This window comes from Phaenicophaeus curvirostris, chromosome 12 (assembly GCF_032191515.1).
Source record: "Phaenicophaeus curvirostris isolate KB17595 chromosome 12, BPBGC_Pcur_1.0, whole genome shotgun sequence".
Classification (NCBI taxonomy): Eukaryota; Metazoa; Chordata; class Aves; order Cuculiformes; family Cuculidae; genus Phaenicophaeus; species Phaenicophaeus curvirostris.
This window is the reverse complement of record NC_091403.1, coordinates 20,397,059-20,415,325: the sequence shown is the minus strand read 5'-3', so window position 1 is coordinate 20,415,325 and position 18,267 is coordinate 20,397,059. Positions and strand designations below refer to the sequence as shown.

Sequence of the window (18,267 nt, the reverse complement as noted above, 5' to 3'; positions counted from 1 at the left end):
AATGAGCACCAGAGCCATGCAAGCAGCACGGCTTGGTGGAACAACAAGTCCTTCCCGAGGGTGGTTGACAAAGGCACCCAACCTGCTCCTGCTTCCAGGGAGATCATCACGTTGCCAGGCACGCCAAAATCTGAACCCCAGCAGAAGCCGGCTTGAGCTACTTCCATGGCAAAGGCGTGAGGGGCAGCTCTTGCAAAGTGCCTCTCATGAGCTCTCCCCATGCAGGCAGAGTCACCCAGGCAAGACACTCACATCAAAAGTGCACGTGAAATGTGGTCAGGCTTTATCAGGCCTTAAAGGAGCTTGTGGAGCAGAAACAGAGCCTTCAGCCTCCAGACCCTCCCAGCAGTACTTGCAGGGTTTGTGGGAGTCCAAGCCCTGGTCTCAGGGTGTCGGAGTGTGCACAATCCAGCTGTTAAGTACGACGTGAAAAACCCAGGAGCAATCCCAAAGCACAAGGCTTCCCGCAGACCGGAGCAGCTCTGCCTCTGCCAGGTCAGTGCACAGCCACCCCTTCTTCAACGGAACCCGATCACATGGGGATAGGGCAAACTGCCTTTAAGTTAGATTTAATCACAAAGTCTTCCCAAATCATAAGCATTCACAAGTCCTCCTTTCCCTAAACTATTTATTAATGGAAATTCTCATTTTGAGATAAGTTTTAGAATCATTTATTTCTTTTAAAAGAATGCATCTCGCACTTATTCTCTACCTCCTTCTCTTTGTGCCATGCAACATTTCCATAGCAAACACGGGAAGCTTTGAAGAAGCGCCCACACAGCCAGAAAAGAAATCTCCTCACAATACCTTTTGACCGGCTGCAAAGAATATACCCCACAGCAGGCGGGTTTCTTCCTACACAAATGCCTCTGCCTAACAGCATTCATTTCCTATCCATTCATCCTGGCTGCTGATAAAATTCAGGACGTCAGGCACCTTGTTACCTTCCCGACATTCATACTAGGCAATGCTCATAGTACTTCAAACCACTCAGCTCTTTTCAGAAGCTGAGAGGCTGGGAAACCGCCTGCACAACCAGGTCTTCACAAGCCTGAGCTTCCCATCACCCACAGTTAATGAACAGCAACATTTTCCCTTTCTGTTTCCACAAACGGTGTTCACAGAATCAGAGAGTGGTTTGAGTTGGAAGGGACCTCAACGCCCGTCCAGTTCCAACCCCTGCCATGGGCAGGGACACCTCCCACTGGATCAGGGGGCTCAAAGCCCCATCCAACCTCACCCTGAACCGCGCCAGGGAGGGGGCAGCCACCGCTGGGAAGCCTGGGTCAGTGCTTCCCCACCTTCAGAGGAAAACATTTCTTCCTAAGATCTCATCTCAATCTCCCCTCTTTCAGCTGAAAACTGTCCCCCCTCATCCTGTTGCTGCACTCCCTGATCAAGAGCCCCTTCCCAGTTTTCCTGGAGCCCCATTCCGTACTAGAAGCTGCTCTAAGGTCTCCCCAGAGCCTCCTCTTCTCCAGGCTCAACAACCCCAACTCTCTCAGCCTGTTTTTGTATGGGAGGTGCTTGATTTGATGGCATGATAGTTTGAGTATCGTATTTGATTATGGGCTGAGGAGCAGCTCAGGCTGCAGAAACCCAACAGTCTGAACATCAGCCTGTTCCAGAGGAGTGCAGATGAGCTGCAGCTGGGCCCTATCCAGCCTCGCATCGGGCGTGACACAGGACAGGGTGCTGTGCAGTTCAATACCCATCAGTTCCCTGATATTGAGCCTCGGGAGGTTCCCCATTCAGCCACAAGACTACACAAACATCATCCCACCTATGAATTCAAAGCGCTCTGTCCCACGGCCCAGCTCCAGACTATTTGTGATGCTCATTTCTTCTTCTTCTGTCCCCCCAGAGCAAGTTCCCAGACTTTCAGGATAGTTAAGACAGTTGCATATCTATTTTGTCCTGATGAGGCAAGCCAGCTGGCAGAGGTGATGCTACACCTTCTTGCAGCCTCAGAAAGTCCCTCTGCAGCATTTTTAACCCCTCCTGGGCATCTCTATTTCAACAGAAATACAGGAGCACCTCCTGCCCGAGATGGGAATACACCAGATAAGCACATTCCTGGGGAAGTGTTTTGTATCAAGGTAGAGCCAGAACCGTCTTGCCAGCTTTTCCTCCCCCAGAACACTTGTTATCCAGTTTATGACTCGCCGTATCAGCACAGAGCGAACACTGCCAATTAGGAAAGTAAGCTGGCACAGAAACCCTCAGAGCCACAGGGCAGAACATCATCTCTGCCAGTGCCTACAGGCAGCAGTGCTGTAAGTACACTGCAATTAAACGCATTTGAAACTAGCAGGGGAAAGCGTGCTTCTTTCAGAGACAAATCTGATAGGAACCTCGCTGTGGCTGCAGGATGCCTCACCTTTCCCCCTGCAGTCCTGCAGCTGCTTGCTGGAACAGCAGGGGTGCCAGTGAGGGTCCAGAGCCCCCTCTGCCTCCTTAGCTTGCCTAGGGAACGGTACAGCCTTCCTCCCTCTTCCTTGTCTCAGAAGGGATGCTGAGAAGGTAGCCACCACCATAAGCACAAAGCAGGCTCATCTGAACAACCCTGTGGCCAAACCCAGACCTGCACAGAACACTTATCTCCACATCTCGCCCAGCTTCAATAGAATAGGAATAAAACCAGCTTGCAACACAACAGCCAGAGACAGACTACACTGGAGACACAGAATCATTTGACTGGAAAAAACGTTTGAGATCGAGTCCAACTGTACCTGTCCACTACTATTCTCTCTTTAAGCGTTTTAATCACTTTTTCAGCTCTGAGGCATTTGATACAGGTTGAAAACACACTCTAAGCAAGTAGTCCAGAAGTGCTGATCCTGTATAAAACCCTAAGCCAGTCCAAACACATTCCAGAGGTGCTGGCACATCAACTTTGTCCTGGCAGGCTCTACGCCAGATCAGGTAACCTCTGTCCTCAGCCCTAGCTTCATCTGATTGCAGCGAAGAGGTTATGCCAGAGCAGGTACCATCTGTTATCCCACAGCTGGCACAAACCCCATGGAGCCAGCGCGAGCCGGGGACTGCCTGTTCTAGCTCGTCTGACAAATACGATGACAGGATCATGCTTGAGGTAGACAAATTTGTACTGCCAGGTGATCTGACAGCACTCAGGCACGTCGCTAATGATCTCTAAACCCCCAGTCAGAAACACTTGGAACACGGCCCACAGTGCAAAGCCACTGCTGTGAATTCTGCCTCATCCCTAGGGACATCAACAGCAAGCATGGACTTCATTGAACGATGGAGGCTAAGAGCACGGTTGGATTTAAAAAGGCAGGAAGACAAGGAGCAGCAGATCAGGTTGCCCTGACCAGAGTGATGCTCCAATGGGCTTCATTTTCTCCCAAGCCAGGAAAGGGACAACTGCCAGAAGCAGCTCTAAAGAGACGTTTCCATGCTTGCTCTTGGCCACACGCGTGACCATACAGCCAGCAAACCACAGCAGCCGGCACAAGCTGCCACCAGGACCCAGTTTCTGGGACACAGTAAAGCCTTTTACGAGGGAGTAATTGCAGTGTCCTTAACCACGGTGGCTGTCTGAGCAGACTGGCACTGATTAAAAACAGAGCTCTCCTAAGCAGACACCCACATCACTGGGGTGGGGTTGTGTTGCTCAGTTGTTGCTTTTATCTTTTTTTTAAGGTCAATTCAATTAGAATGAATTAAAAATACCCTTTAAAACCCCAGCAGATAGTCAGTGTTTTCAAAGGCACAAGAGCACTTCAGAAGCAGATTGGTTTATTTGTTCCATGTAATTTACTTTAAAATGCGTCCCTGGATTCCCCATCAATTGCATTTGAGATACCGCGAAGGTGACCTGGGAAGTTTTTAAATCACATGCTCTATCAAATGCCACAAACAAAGCCATCTGACAGCGGGAGCTGGGTGTGAGGATCAGGGGCATAGGAGCTGTGCTGAGGGTGTCCAAATAATCCCACTTTGGCTTTCCAAGGTCACATTTCCAGCAAGGACAACAGTGAACGCCTGCAGAGAGCCTTGACTGAGAACTGGAAGAAGCACCAATAAAGCGGAAGAGAACAGACATGCACTCTGAAGCTGCTGAAGTAGGTATGAAGAGTAAATCTGTCCCTCCAGCTGGGGCAAATCCTTCAGAGTGCAGCTCCCCTCCTTCCTTAGGAACCTCTAGGAGGGGTAAGCAATGGTCTGTCCTTCCTATCAGCAGCCCTCTCCCCAGGGGTGCACGGGGGAACCACCAGGGAATCTCAAGAGCCCTCTTGGGCAGAGGAATTGTACCTTCCTCCCTCAGCTCTTTTTATGCTCTCATTCAGAGGAGAAAAAAATAGCAGAAAACTGCCAGGATTCTTCAAAGTTGGCCAAATTCACGTGGTTTTGTACTTCACTCGCTCTCCCCTGGTAAAGCTGGAGCCCTAGGAGAACCCTGTTAGATTTTACAGACCCCGCTCTCCCTCCACCCTAACTCCTGCCAGTTTTCGCTCTACACCAAAGATCTGCCTCTCCTCTCATGACTACTTCAACACCCACTAGTTTTCTTTACCTTTTCCCAGTCGTAGGTTGTGGGAGACTTCACTTGGCAGAGGTTGCTGGGATAGATTTACGTTATTTCTGCCTCTGACTTCTAATACAGAAATATGCATCAACACCAGAGGTCCCATGTTTTCTGACTGCCTCACACCCATTCCTCGTACACAAGGAAGGTTATCAACACAGAACCTCCAGAGAAACCTTCAACAGCCTAAGGGTGTCAGACTTAAGAGCTGAGATGTATATACATGGCTGTCTTTTATTAGGATTTATAGGAATTTGACAACTCTAAGCTTCAGATCAGGACAAGCTGCAGACAGCTCAGGATTCCTGAAAGGAGACAAGGCCATTTTTTTTTTCCCCTAGGTTTAAGACAATATGAAAGTCATCATTTGAAAATCCAGGCCCTACTGCTGGAATCCAGTCGATGCTGGAATTCCTAGATCCTGTGAGATCAGCATTTAAAGGTCTTGCACCAATCACCCACACTTTAGAGTGGCGCTTCTACAGCCAAACACCCCTCTTGCAATCCACTGCAAAAGTTTCAAGTCTCCTGTCCATCCATCAGCAAATAATTGTTGTTCTAGGCACCTGGTTTCTGTAGGGGAATTCAGACCAGAAAGCAGCTCCTTCTTTATCATAGAATAGTTCGGGTAGGAAGGGACCTCAAAGCCCATCCAGTTCCAACACCCTGCCATGGGGCAGGGACATCTCCCACTGGATCAGGTTGCTCAAAGCATAAAAATGCTCATGCACACATCACTTCATCCTTCTCCGAGCAGAAGCAGGCATCCTGGAGTAATTTTCACTTCAGATTTGAAACAAAAAGGCAAAAGTATACATACTTCCCTGTCTTACTGAAAGAAATCAAAGACGTATTTCTACATGTGTTATGGACTAAAACTCGGCTGGGAATCCCCCTGTTTCTCCAGCTTTATCACCCCAGTAGCAGTGTTGCATCTTCTCACCAGACAAGCCTAGACTGTCCTGCTCAGAGAGATGCAGGCTGCCAACTTCTTAAACACAGCTTGGTAGGTCTCTCGAGATCTCCTAACCCAATCACTACCAACAGAAGTCAGCATCTTCACAGGCTCACCTTGGTTGTCATCACACAGCAGCTGGAGCAGAAAAGGCCACTGCCTTTTAGTTCATTCTTGAGCTAAAATTAAAACTTTTCAAAGCGTGATGCAGCTTGCAGGTGTCCACCCCCAGACAGCACTCTCCTTGCTGGAGCTTTCAAGCCTAGAGGACAATGCTCACTCTGATTTTAGGCCACGCACTGATAGCTTTAATATCACACCTCACCACCCATTCCACCATTCCCAACGTATTCCTGTAACAGCTCACCGGCTGGAACACATTCCAGTTTCATCATTTCAAGTCAGGTCTATAAATACTTAATAGGTATTTCTCAACCCATTTCTTTTAAGAACCTCTCCATTATTCTCGCTTGCAGCAAGTACTCCTTTTAAGTCCTTGGCCTCCTGTATGCACACACACCAAAACAAACCGGCTTTGACCGTTTCCGTGAAGCTCGAGCCATTTTCATATTCTGGGAGGGCTTTTATTCTGGTACCCATCTTCTGAGAGGGTTTCAATTCTGGTATCCCACAACTAGCACTCTTCCCTATCCTCAAGCTTCTGTTCTGACTTTTTCCCTACTGAGCTGCTCATTGATCATCTACTTCACCTCCCCCATCCTTGCTTTCTCAAGAAAACCTTCACTACTGCTTCCAGAGGAATTTGCAAATCAGAATACACCAGGATGGCCACATCATCATTCTTTTTCATAGCCACAGTGTTCATAGACAGTTGTTTTAAAGCAAAGGCACGAGTAATCCCACCCACTGAGCCCCAGAGCTGCCTGAAGACAATCGGCAAAGTCTGTTGTGACCAGTTCACACACTACAGCCTTATTTGTCCTGTACTCATCATTTGTGTCAGCAAATAGTGTGGCCAGGCAAGACACCAGCACCCAAAATGACTCTTACACTACCCATGACCCTCAAGACATGAGGACCCTCTAAACAAATCCCATCTTGCTTTGGAATATCCCAATTAGATTAGAGAACTCGATGCCCTACTGAGTATTTTTAAAGTCTTCTCCACTGTATCATAAGAACACATAAGCAAAACCCCCGGCATTTAATGAAGTGTAAAGCTAATTGTTATGAAATAAAACTAGCTGTTCACTAAGTGGAAAAACATCACATTTTCATGTCCTGTTTTCCTCTAAAATGTATTCCCTTTTCATCATCTTGCACACTTTGCAAATGTAAAAATAAATATTCTTCACAGCAGAGTGCTGGCTTGAAGGCTACGAGTCCAACCATAAAAAGCTTCACAATTTAATGGCCCTTAAATGCTCAATATCTTTTTCACTTAATGTAAAATCCATCTGATCTAATAGCTGTGACTGAATTACATGTATGTTTTTGCCATTAAAAGTTAATTTTCTGAGTTGGCAGAGCAATACAAGCATTAGATTTTAAAAAATAGCAGTAATCTCTAAACTTTCCAGGATTCAGAGATGTTTCCAAGTCAGCTACTCAAAACAAAACAAAAAAAAAGTATCACAGAATCATGGAATGGTTTGGACTGGAGGGGACCTTGAAGCCCCATCCAGCCTGGCCTTGAACACTTCCAGGGAGGCAGCAGCCATAACTTCTGTCATGACCTGGGCCAGTGCCTTTCCAACCTCATGGTGAAAATTTCTTCCTAATAACTATTCTAAACCTTCCCCCTTCCAATTTAAAGGCATACCCCCTCGTCCTATCACTACATGCAATTGTAAAAAGTACCTCCCCAGTCTTCCTGGAGCCTCTTTTCATACTGGAAGGTGCTCTAAAGGTCTCCCTGGAGCCTTGTCTTCTCTAGCCTGAACAACCCCAGCTTTCTCTCATTCAAACGAGTTCATATGCTTCACTACCCAGATTATTTTGCCAAACCATTTACAATTTCTTTACCTTTTACAGAATTGACCACTACAATAAAAAAAAAAGAAGAAAACATTTTATTGATAATGAAATAAGGAAGAAATTTAGAAAAACGTACATAGAGCTCTCTCAACAAGGGAACATACAATATCAAAATACCTCAGTTAGTATATCAAAACAAACGCTCTCTAGTAAGAGTTTCAAGTAATGTAATCATAAGAGAATTTGGCTAAAAAGTAACGTATGTTCTGAGATGTTTTCTGTAATAGTCCTCTAAGAAATTAAAGGAAAGCAGCAGTAGATCTGTTTAGCTACAGACTTATTCAGTAAATATAGTAAGGGTATTTCTATAGCAAAACCCGCCCCGCACATTCACCACTATATCTGTATCCTCTCCTCTATGGGGCAATTCAATTCTACAAAACTCTGCCCAAAAAGGGACAATAAAGGACTTAACAGTACTAAAAATATGCAACCCAAGACTGTGAGGTACAGCTCGTTGGGAAGCCCAACTGACATTAAGCAGACACTTCTGCACTCTGACTTAAGTCCTTGTTTTTTCAGTAACATGGAAGAGGAAGTTTGTCTTTTCTGCATCGAGATGCCAGATTCTGACTTGCTAGTTGTGAGCACGTGCTTTCAACTGAGCAGACAGAAGTTAACACAGCTACTGACACCACTTGCTCTGTTTGCCGCATATGTTATCAGTCTCATTGTTCAATCACTTCCTTGGAACAGTCCCTAATTTCACGTTTTCATTCATGAATCTTACTTATGGGAACACCATCCTTCAGTTTAAAATTAAGCCCTGTCTCACTTAACAGGTAGATTCCAAGCAAATAAAAGTTCTCATTTCATTAACCCTTACTATTTGCATCTTTCCCCATAAATAAGGTTATAGTACAGAATTTACAGTCAAGAGGAAGATATCTTAAACTTCCATGGGATAGTGTCTGAAAATCCAATATGTGAATTATGTAGTGCACAGCTTAATGAGCTGCTCAGCCCACACCTACATTAGGCGCAGTGAAGAGTGAAATTATACAGGAGGACTATTGCATTTAGACCAAAGTGCTGCTCCACAAACCACTCCAGTCCTACTGTGTGAGCCCTACAGTAATCAATATTAAAGCATCTATGAGAAATCTTGGGGGAGGCGGGAAGGGGAGGCAAACAAAAGTTACTGTTTTGATGGAAAATCTGATTTTTAAGTCTTGTAAAAAGCAAAGGCACTACATCTTAAGCTTCTATTTAAATATAAAGGCTGTAACTTGGCCAGCCAAGTTACAACACATACCTGAATACCTTCCTTCTACCTCTGTGGCTGACTTAAGCACGTCATAGTATATCTTGAACAGCTTACATGACAACATAGCCACTTTCTCTTAATCATTAAAGGAGATATACAGCTACAATACTCAGACAAGCTCATTTGACCATAGTTTATTCTTAACCATACCATGAGAGTCCAAGTTGTAGGATAAACTGGAGTTTCTGGGTATAGGCCTTACTTATTAATAAGTGGTCAATCAGACATCAAAATAATTTACCTACCATGTCATCATTTTGACAGTTAGCTCATATATTAATGTTAAAAGATGTTCTACATCTTTTATTAATCTAATGAAGGAAGTGTCAGATCTGAGACTTCATAGCCCTATTTTAGTGTTTTACAATAAGAAAATACTTCAGCTTCATAATTTGTTTCATATTTGGAGGTTCTAATTGCAGCTATACCATCATAATTATATAAATCTCATGAAGGTTATCACTACCATAATCACAGCAATCGTGATGCAGCACACAGGATGCAGCAGCCTTCAAGAGCAATGGCACTAAGCACATCAGCAAACCAGTCCCTGTCTCATTCGAATGATCTGTAGTAAAGCAGCTTGGACATCTTCATCCATGTGGCCCTAGAGCAAGCAAACACTTTGTTATAAGAAAAATCCCATTAAGTGCCAACCATCCATCGCTAACATTAGGAGATTCCTCCAAACTACCCAACAGTCTTAACTCACTGCAGTGTTTTCAACACTCTGGGGAATTCTGAAAAGCTTTAGGAATCCTGCTATTTTTACTTACGGGAGAAAGAAGGGTCTGCCTCTGACACAGCAGTTTCCTTTAAGAAACTATGATGTGGGAGAAAATTACCATTCCTATCCACCAGACTCCACCACCTGCTGCTGGAGCAATGGCCCCTCTTTCAAATGCTGGAGTATCTGAAGTCATAAGACTCAAATTAGCTGATGAGCTCTTTGTTCAGCAAGAGCTACTGGATAAATCTGCATTAAGTTTCCAACTCCTACTCGATTTCTCTCCAGCATTACCTGGGATGATGCAGAACTAACATGCTCACACCAGCAGACACTGTCACCCTTCAAAGCAGGTTATTATTATACTTAATTGCCAGTTGTCTAAGCATAATAAGAAGAGGGCACCATAAGACTGCAGCTGTGGTACGTGTTTGCTTTAAAACTAAATAGCTAAACAAAAACTGTCAACATGAAAACAGGCACTTGATGCTGGTTTCAAGCTTATTTGAGGTCTTCCAGTACAGCAGTTAAAAACATGTCTCAAGAATCTCTACACTGAGATGACAGAATAAAACAATGCGAATTTGGGACTGTCATACCTGTACAGCACTAAGAAGATGCGTCCGATAAACTGAAACTACTTCTTGATGCTGCCTTTTAGCATCCTATAAAAAGACAGGAAGAGGAGGTGAAGTCATTAAATTTTTAACACCTACCTTTGCCTTTTTCCAACTTGCTGGGCTTGGTCTTGCGCATTTACAGACTAGCCAAAGCAGAATTTCAAGGTTAAAGAAGTTAGCTGTATCCCCTCCATTAATCAACAAAAAAGTCACTGCTTCAGGGTTTTTTTTATTGCTTACTTGTAGCAAAGCAATTTTGCCAAAGGGCTATCAGAGCCAGGCTGATTTAGTGTGTCAGCCCAGGTGCTGAGATTAAAAACTTCTCTCACCAACAGCATTAGCTATTTGTTTAAAACCATCCAAGTTAAGAGCGCTTTGCCTTATAAGGGTCAAGTTTGCAAATGCTATTAAAGATGTAGCCTACTCTGCACAGATTTACAAATAACTAGCTTTGCTCACATATGCAGCTTTAATTATGAGCTTTATTGAAGTCACAGGGGCCACAAATGTGTCTGTGCACAAAGTCATAGCACTTACCATAAAGTATTCCCCTTTACTGTTAGTACTTAATAAGCAATGCACTCTGCAATGTCTGCAGACAAAGGAATACGAAGTCAAACACCGTAAGAATGGACCACGTCACTTTCTCTCAAAGTGAGAAAATACACAGCTAGTGGTTTTTTGCAAAGAAATATTAACATGGAACGTGGATACAGAAACAGCCTTGGCATGAAATATAGAAGCATATCTCAAACACAAATTCTCTCTGAATTGCATCCTTTTAAGCTGGACAAGTTCCCCAACGCTGCAACTTTGATGTGCAGAAGGAAGCAGATTTTTAGAGAAGCAAGCAGTCGGCACCAGCGGGTGGGGGCAATGAATACTCTAGTTCCGAAGTCTAAGCCTACAGTCAGTCCCCACGCTCCCCCGGTCACATACACATTGCCTTGTTTATACCAGAAACCATAAGCAATGCTACCACGATTCAGACAATACCTCGCATGACTACTTACAGCTAGCTGCTGTTGCAGTGTTTTCACTTGATTCTGGAGCACCTCAACCTGCTGGTTCTGCCTCTTCGAGGGAATCCCGGTGGTATATGTCAGCTGAGACAAGCCATTCAGAGCTTGTTTTAACCGCTCAACATCATTAAGCAGCTCCGTTATCTTTAAAAAAGCACACAAAAACCTCATTTAAGGATGTGCCACTTACCAAGAACTGAATATTCTTTAACATCCTTTCAAGACTGCTGAAGGACATCAAGCATCGAAGGGTTTTTGTCCCAGCTTGCCATGACACTGGCTTAGAGACTTCACAAAGTCTCTAATGTTCACATCCTAGCACTGAAATCTGTAAGGTATAGACCCTGGAGGTCAGTCAGCACCATGAATGACCTATATACTAAAGGTGCACCAGGATGATTTCTAAAGAGAACAATGAGCCATCACAAGGTGAGCCAGAGATGCTGAACAAATCAAATTCAGCTCCAACAGAAGAATCAACTTTTACCTCAGAAGACTAAAACCCAGCTTGGACGTTTTAAAAGAGGACAAAAAACAACATGACATGCCTGAAGCATACAAGGAATTAGAAAAACTTAGTACAATGCTAACAAACCCAGAACTTCATCTTAGCAGATTTAGGCCAGTCCTGGGTACCCAGCTCAGTACACAGTTGTGCCCTAATACTTCAGGAGCTGTATATCAATATTAGTTGATGCTCCTGCATTTTTAGTTTAGCAGTAAGGAACTACCTGACATCCTACCTTGTTATCTTTGGCTTCCACCTGCTTTGCAGATTCCTGTATTCTCTTCTGCAAGTCAATAATTGTTGTCAATGATTTATCACACCTTTCTTTCTGGTCTTTAATTTCTTGCTCAATACTGCAGCTCCGTAACTGAAGCAACTCCTTCTCATCCTTTAAAGAAAGCTCACTCTTTTTAGCTTGCAAAGCCTCCTTGCAGGCTTCCTCGTACTTTTTATTCATATCGGACAAGTTCTCGGCTATGCTGTTAATCTGGGCCTCCAGAGTACTCTTCATGGATTTGTATTCCAGCATGTCAATCACTTCTTTGCTCTCCAGGTCTGTTAAAGCTTGCCGAGTACACTGAATCTCAGCCTGCAGCTTCAAGATTTCCTCATTTTTAACTTTGTTTTCATCTTCCTTGCCTCTCAAACTGTTTTTGATGGCTACAATTTCTTGTTCTAGCCTTTCCTTCATTTGCGTATACTCTACCAAAGGCACTGAAGACTTTTTTAAACCTGACAATTCTTGCTGTAGTTCTCCCACTTTTAGGGTCTCTCTGTCATAACATTCATTCTTACTTCTGAGGGCTTCCTTCAGATCCTCAATGGTGTGACCAAGAGCCTTCTTCAAGGCTTCAATCTGCTCTGCCGAAAGCTGCTGCGCCTGCACAGCTATGGGCTGCTGGCTACTCTCTTCCAGCTCACCTTCCTCTTCTTTTGCACCCGTGTATTTCTGCAGCAATTCTCGCAGCTGCTTGTTCAACTCCTCCATTTTGCATGCAAACATTTTTTCCACTTCCCGGGACTTCTCAGCTAGGATGTAGTTCTGCTGCAAATCGTTTTGGATAGACAAAATGCCATTTTTCAGCTTTTCATTTTCTTCTTTACACTTCTTGGTTTCCTCCTCACTTTCTCTGCATTTCTGCACCTGTTCCTGCAACTGCGCTTTTAACTCCTGCACTGTGGCTTCAAAGCTTTGCTCTCTGTCTTGCAGCGAGGCAACTGGAGCATATTTTGATTTAATGCATTCTTGAATTGTGTCAAGTTCCTTCTTTTGGGCTTGCATTTCTGCATGCAACTGTAAAATTTCCTCTTGACCCCTCTTATATTCAGCCATAATCACAGCATTGTCCTCCTGAAGTTCCTCCAAGCTTTTACTTAAAGTAGTCACTGTAGTTTCATGCTCTTTTAAGCTTATGTACTCAGTTTGTATTTGATTCTGTAAGAGCTTCACCTTATTTTTCAGAGTTCCATTTTCTTCATTTACCCTCATGAATTCTTGCTTTATCTCTTCAGTTTTCTTCTTCAGATCCGACAGCTCCCCATTAGTCTTTTCTAGTGTGTTAGTCAAGGCTGTTTTAACTTCCTCATGTGTCGTAGCCAGCACATACTGATCCCTGAGAGTCTCTTTTATGTCTGCATTTTCAGAGACAAGTTTGCACACTTTTGCCTGTTCATCATCGTATTTTTTCTGAAGCTCAACAAGCTGCTTTTCAAGTTCAATACCATTAGATTTTAAAGCTTCCACTTCTTTTTCATGTTGCTCTGGAGACAGGTACACAGCTTGGAAGTGGCTGATCTTCTCACTTAAGTTGTTCTTCTCTGCCAGCAACTCTTCCGCTTCTGCTTTGCTTTCATTGTACTTCTTCGTTATTTCAAAAAGCTTTTTGGTCAGGTCACCCACAGTCAGATCATTTGTTTTCTTCAATTCTTCATGAATTTTTAAAGGCACATTCTGGCTTTTAATTTCAGTTTTCAGCACTTGGATTTGCTGCTTAAGCATCTTGTTATCAATCTGCAATCTCTCGAGCTCATTCTGCAGAGTCTCGTTCTTCTGCGACAATTCAGAAATCATCTTCCCAAATTCCTCATTCTTTTTCTCAAACCCACTCCTCATCTGTTCATGCTCTTCTGGCTTTACGTGCTGAGCAAGTTTGGCTTTCTGACTCTCACATTCCCTCTTTAAAAGCCGAATCTCTGCCTGCAGTTTTTCATGCTCTCCTTCCATCTCTGCTAACTTTCTGGCTTTCTCGTTCACTTCGTTTGATAACAAACTCTTCATGCTTTCAAATCTCTCTGAAGTCACACAGTGGGCTAACTTCGCTGCTGTTTCTTTGAGCTGCCCTTCTAACTCTGTGACATTTCTCCCCCTTTTATCTCGCTCCATCTCCAACTTAACAAGTTCCTTCTGCAAACTTTTATTTTCCTCTACTAGCCTTCCTTCATCTCTCTTGAATTCCGCCACCAGCAACTCATTCTGCTTCATCTGGTTCCTTAGTTTTCCCACTTCAGCAGAGGCTCCTTCATACTTTGCTTTCATTTCTTTCAACTGATCCTTCAGCTCCTCTGTTAGTTTGCTGTTTCCCGAAGCAGCTTCACTAGTCAGGTGATCTTTCAGAGCAAGAAAGTGGGTCTGCATTTGCTTAACTTTGCCTTCAGAGTCAAACATTCTTTTCTGCACATCTTTTAAAGCATCTTCCAGTTGTTTTATCTGTCCATCAGATTCTGCCTTGGTTCTTTCACACTCTGATGCCAAAGCTTTGCATTCGGATACCTTGTGAGACAGTTCTCTCTGCAATTTGCTGATTTCTTCTTTTGCTGCACCATAGCTGGCCCTCATGCTGTCAAGTTCTTTCTTTAAAGCTTCCTTCTCTGAACTGGAAGACTGGTTTGGCACAGAGAGCTCCAGGGGTCTCAGCATAGACCTAGACTGAAGATAAATCAGCACAAAAATGGGAACATGTTTACAAGTTTGATAATTCATATACATAGGAGCTGTCACATACATAACCGTCTGAACCATATGCTGATATGAGCATAAAATTTATGTGTTTTCTCAGAAAAACACTGATCTATTCTTGCCTATGTTACAGAACACTTGTATTGCAGATTTTAACAGTAAAAATCTTGAATATAGCTCTATGTTATTATTTCTCAATCATCAGACCTTCCTGACAAAGTGCGAGTATAGTGTATTCATTTCATTTTCCCTTGTTATTCTTATTTAAATCACTTGTCTGCCTATAAGAACTTTATTAACAGATTTCCCCCATCCCTCAAGCATGTGAAAATAATTTCAAAAGGAATCAGAACAGGAATCTGAACACTGTCATGGTTAACAGAACCTTTTCTGTGAAAAGGCTGAGGAAGAGTGTCATTTAACTTGCTGTCTAGTAAAGGATATATCCAAAAATGTTTTGCCCTCCTGGAAGGAGGCCAACCTTTACCTCCCCGCCAGCTACATGGGTATGACATGCCGCAGGCATGCTCCAATGATCTCTCTCACATTCCAAGGAGCAGAAGTTATCATGGCTTCCAGACATGACTAACTTAAAACCACTTAATTCCTGCTTTGGACATAGCTCAGGTTCTTCATTAACTGGTTTTTCATGCCCACTCACACATCAACTCATTTATAAACTTCAACTAAAAATAAAAAAAAATCCTCAGTCCATTTGGAAAACCTAATGTAAAACATTGCAGAATAAACTGGATTCTTCTCTGCTACCAGCAGAACATACAACACACACCTATCAGCAAAATTTGGCAGGAAAGCATAGAATGTACAGATTTATGTCTAGTCTTACTCACTTCTGGAAGCATTACAGCTGAAATATTGGGGTTTAAGTAGTCTGTTAGTTAGGACCACTCCCTATCCTATATGACTCACTGTAAGGGTCTGATGAACCTTGTATATAACAAAGTTAGGGCTTTAAAAGGCAGCAAGCTCTGAGAAAACAAAGCTGGCAGGAAATTGTTGTATAGCTGGCAGGAAAATAAAGTCTTCTGGATTTTAGCTGAATTCAAAGTAGAAAAAAAAAATGGAATTAAAAACTAATTGTACTTTACACTGACTGCTGATTCAGTTTTAGGAACACTCATTACAGACCATTCAGCATCCATTCTGTAGCACAAAGCCATGTCACATACGTAACTCTAGAGGGCACCAGCAGTCAAAAATAAACAAGGCAGAGCAACTACTAGTGAAAACGCTTCATTTAGAAGTGATGTTTAAAACATGCACGTTTATAAGTATATTCAGCTTACCCAAGCATAACTACCTTAATGTTCTCTAAAGTGGCAAAATATGTATTACCTGTGATTCCGCAGCAAACATTTGACCTTGTTTAAGTAATAGGTCTTCTTTTCCTAGATTTGCAAAGGAAAAAGCATTTAGTCTAAGAACAGTAACTCATAATCACAAGAACTATGACCTTCCTTCCTAATTTTGTTGGGTTCATTTGGACTGCACTAGGCGGCAGGTTGGTGTTTGAGTACTGGGTATTAAAACAACTCTGCCTTAATTAAGTCACCTAGGAAGTCCGGACAAACTCCTCCTCAGGAAAATATAGACCTATTATGCCAAGCTTGGTGTAGTTCTACAAACAGTCCTGAAAGTTGCCCTGAGCAAGCTGCATGCCTGCACATGGGCACATCAGGGAAAAGCATGCCCTTAAACTCCAAATAACTGATCTCTTCTGAGAGCAAACAGCTTTCATGACACCTCAGGAAAGATTAATTAACATTTTAAGTTACCTGAGTGCAAGACAGGCCTGTAACCAAGCTGGACACAGAAAACTTAAGTTTCTGGAAATGGAATCGTATCTAATAGTAGTGCGACCTGAAGTCTTGTGTTTAAAGTCACTGTCAAACCTGCCTACATTCAAGCTTTCCCGATGACCACAGTTTTCTTGTCAAAAGCGTTAAGATATGAATAACAAAGGGGAAGAGTCAGTTAGGAGATCTTGCTGAGCTTATTTTCCATGTGATAAGATGTAGCAGAGTTAAAACACACATTTCACAAGACTAGTCACAGAATCGTTTGGTTGGAAAAGCCATTTGAGATCAAGTCCAACTCTACCTTTCCACTACCAAGCTCTGCACACCTCATCTAATCATCTTTTAAATCCTTCAAACACTGCATCACACAGGACAAGTTTTAAGAACTATATATACTTACTGTTACCAAAGTTACTTCCAGATCCCACAAAGTCAACCTGAAAGCAAACAGTAAGAAACATAAAGCTAAAGTTGAAATTTCATTTCAAATTTTTACTCTTTGTTAAATGAGGGATTAAAGGACAGGGACAGCTTTGGCAATGAGATAATCATTTAAGGCTTTCAATATTGTCAAATTGCTCAAGTATTTACTACTGTAAATATCAGTTGCTAGATAACATTTCAGACCAAGTAACATACTTCATAATATTTGAGCTTGGCTTTGAGAGCTTCAATAGTTCTCAGGCTTTCTTCCTGCTGTTTTTCCTTGGTAGTTAGGATTTTCTTCAACTCATCTTTCTGAAAGAGAAAGAGCACCCAATAGCCCAGGTCATGACAATGACCAGATTTACAAGATCTCAGGCAACTTTCCAAAATCCTAGGGTGAACTTCAACCAAGATTAGCACTGAAAGGATCCCCAGATTCTTGATTCTGAAGTTCTTCTACAATACTGCTCCTCTACAAGAGGAGACTCGGAGAATGAGTTAAGGGAATACAAGCCAACATAATTTATTATTGGCCAATTTATTAGTCTTGCATTGCTGAAAGTCACCAAAGAGATATTTAATAAGTCTGCTTTAAACCTGGCATAGGGGTTATAAATAAATCGTAGTAAGACAAATGCTTAGCAAATTGAGTACATATCAATAGACATATCAATCATTTTGCATTTACAGATAGATTTTCTTTTCTCTAGTTTTAAATACCATTACTTAAATGCAATAATTGCTTCCCCTATTTCACAGTTCTATTACACTTTAAGGTGATACCGTACCTCATTTTCAAGATCATCTGCAAACATTTGCTCCTGCAAAAATAACAAAAAATCCCCCCCACAAATCATTTTTTCAATACCGTTCAAGGGGCTCATAAACAGTTCATCAGCTGACAAGGTTACCCTGCTTTCTAACCCTGCTTCTGACTATTCCCCTTCTCTCAACATCTAATCTCTGGCAAAAGAAATAAAGATAAACAGTAGCTAAGGATGTCTGACACAGCAACGTTTCTTGACATGCATACTAGGAAACTGGAATCTCTTTTCAATTACCCAATTCACACCCAACTAAAGCAGAAGAGTGGAGGTTTTTAACAGAAGTTTGCTGGTTTTGGAAAGTGGGTATTAAGGAGTTTGTGGGGTTGGTTGGTTTGTTTTATAAAGGCAACACTTCAGAGATGTTCAGACAAGCCAAAAATGAGTATTCTTTCCATACATTTGCTACTTTTAGCAGATGCTGTATACCATTTTTAAAAATTCTTCCTGCAAAAAAATACAGTGATGGAACAAACATGAGCCTCCACAACGAAAAAAACCAAACTGTTCTTATTTTCTTTCTCAGTTTTACTGGTCATATCTAGAACTGTAAAGAGGGAACTTATTTGAAAAACAAGGCTTCAGATTTGGG

The 18,267-nt window shown here is 42.6% G+C and overlaps 1 protein-coding gene across 5 annotated transcripts in view; it reads right to left on the bottom strand.

Annotated features, from left to right (window-relative positions):
- Nucleotides 1-7,522: 7,522 nt before the first annotated feature.
- The window catches only part of UACA (uveal autoantigen with coiled-coil domains and ankyrin repeats), a 32,828-nt gene continuing 22,083 nt past the window's right edge, over nucleotides 7,523-18,267 (bottom strand). For 3 of the 5 annotated variants that reach the window (XM_069866581.1, XM_069866584.1, XM_069866582.1), the window contains 8 exons: nucleotides 17,640-17,672; nucleotides 17,065-17,163; nucleotides 16,826-16,862; nucleotides 15,962-16,014; nucleotides 11,885-14,575; nucleotides 11,133-11,285; nucleotides 10,099-10,164; nucleotides 7,523-9,379 (listed from right to left, as the gene is read on the bottom strand). In XM_069866581.1, the coding sequence (XP_069722682.1) occupies nucleotides 9,308-9,379; nucleotides 10,099-10,164; nucleotides 11,133-11,285; nucleotides 11,885-14,575; nucleotides 15,962-16,014; nucleotides 16,826-16,862; nucleotides 17,065-17,163; nucleotides 17,640-17,672 (3,204 nt within the window). In that variant the 3' untranslated portion in view covers nucleotides 7,523-9,307. The remainder of the gene's footprint in view (nucleotides 9,380-10,098; nucleotides 10,165-11,132; nucleotides 11,286-11,884; nucleotides 14,576-15,961; nucleotides 16,015-16,825; nucleotides 16,863-17,064; nucleotides 17,164-17,639; nucleotides 17,673-18,267) is intronic. The other 2 variants (XM_069866583.1, XM_069866585.1) reach the window with 1 other exon arrangement.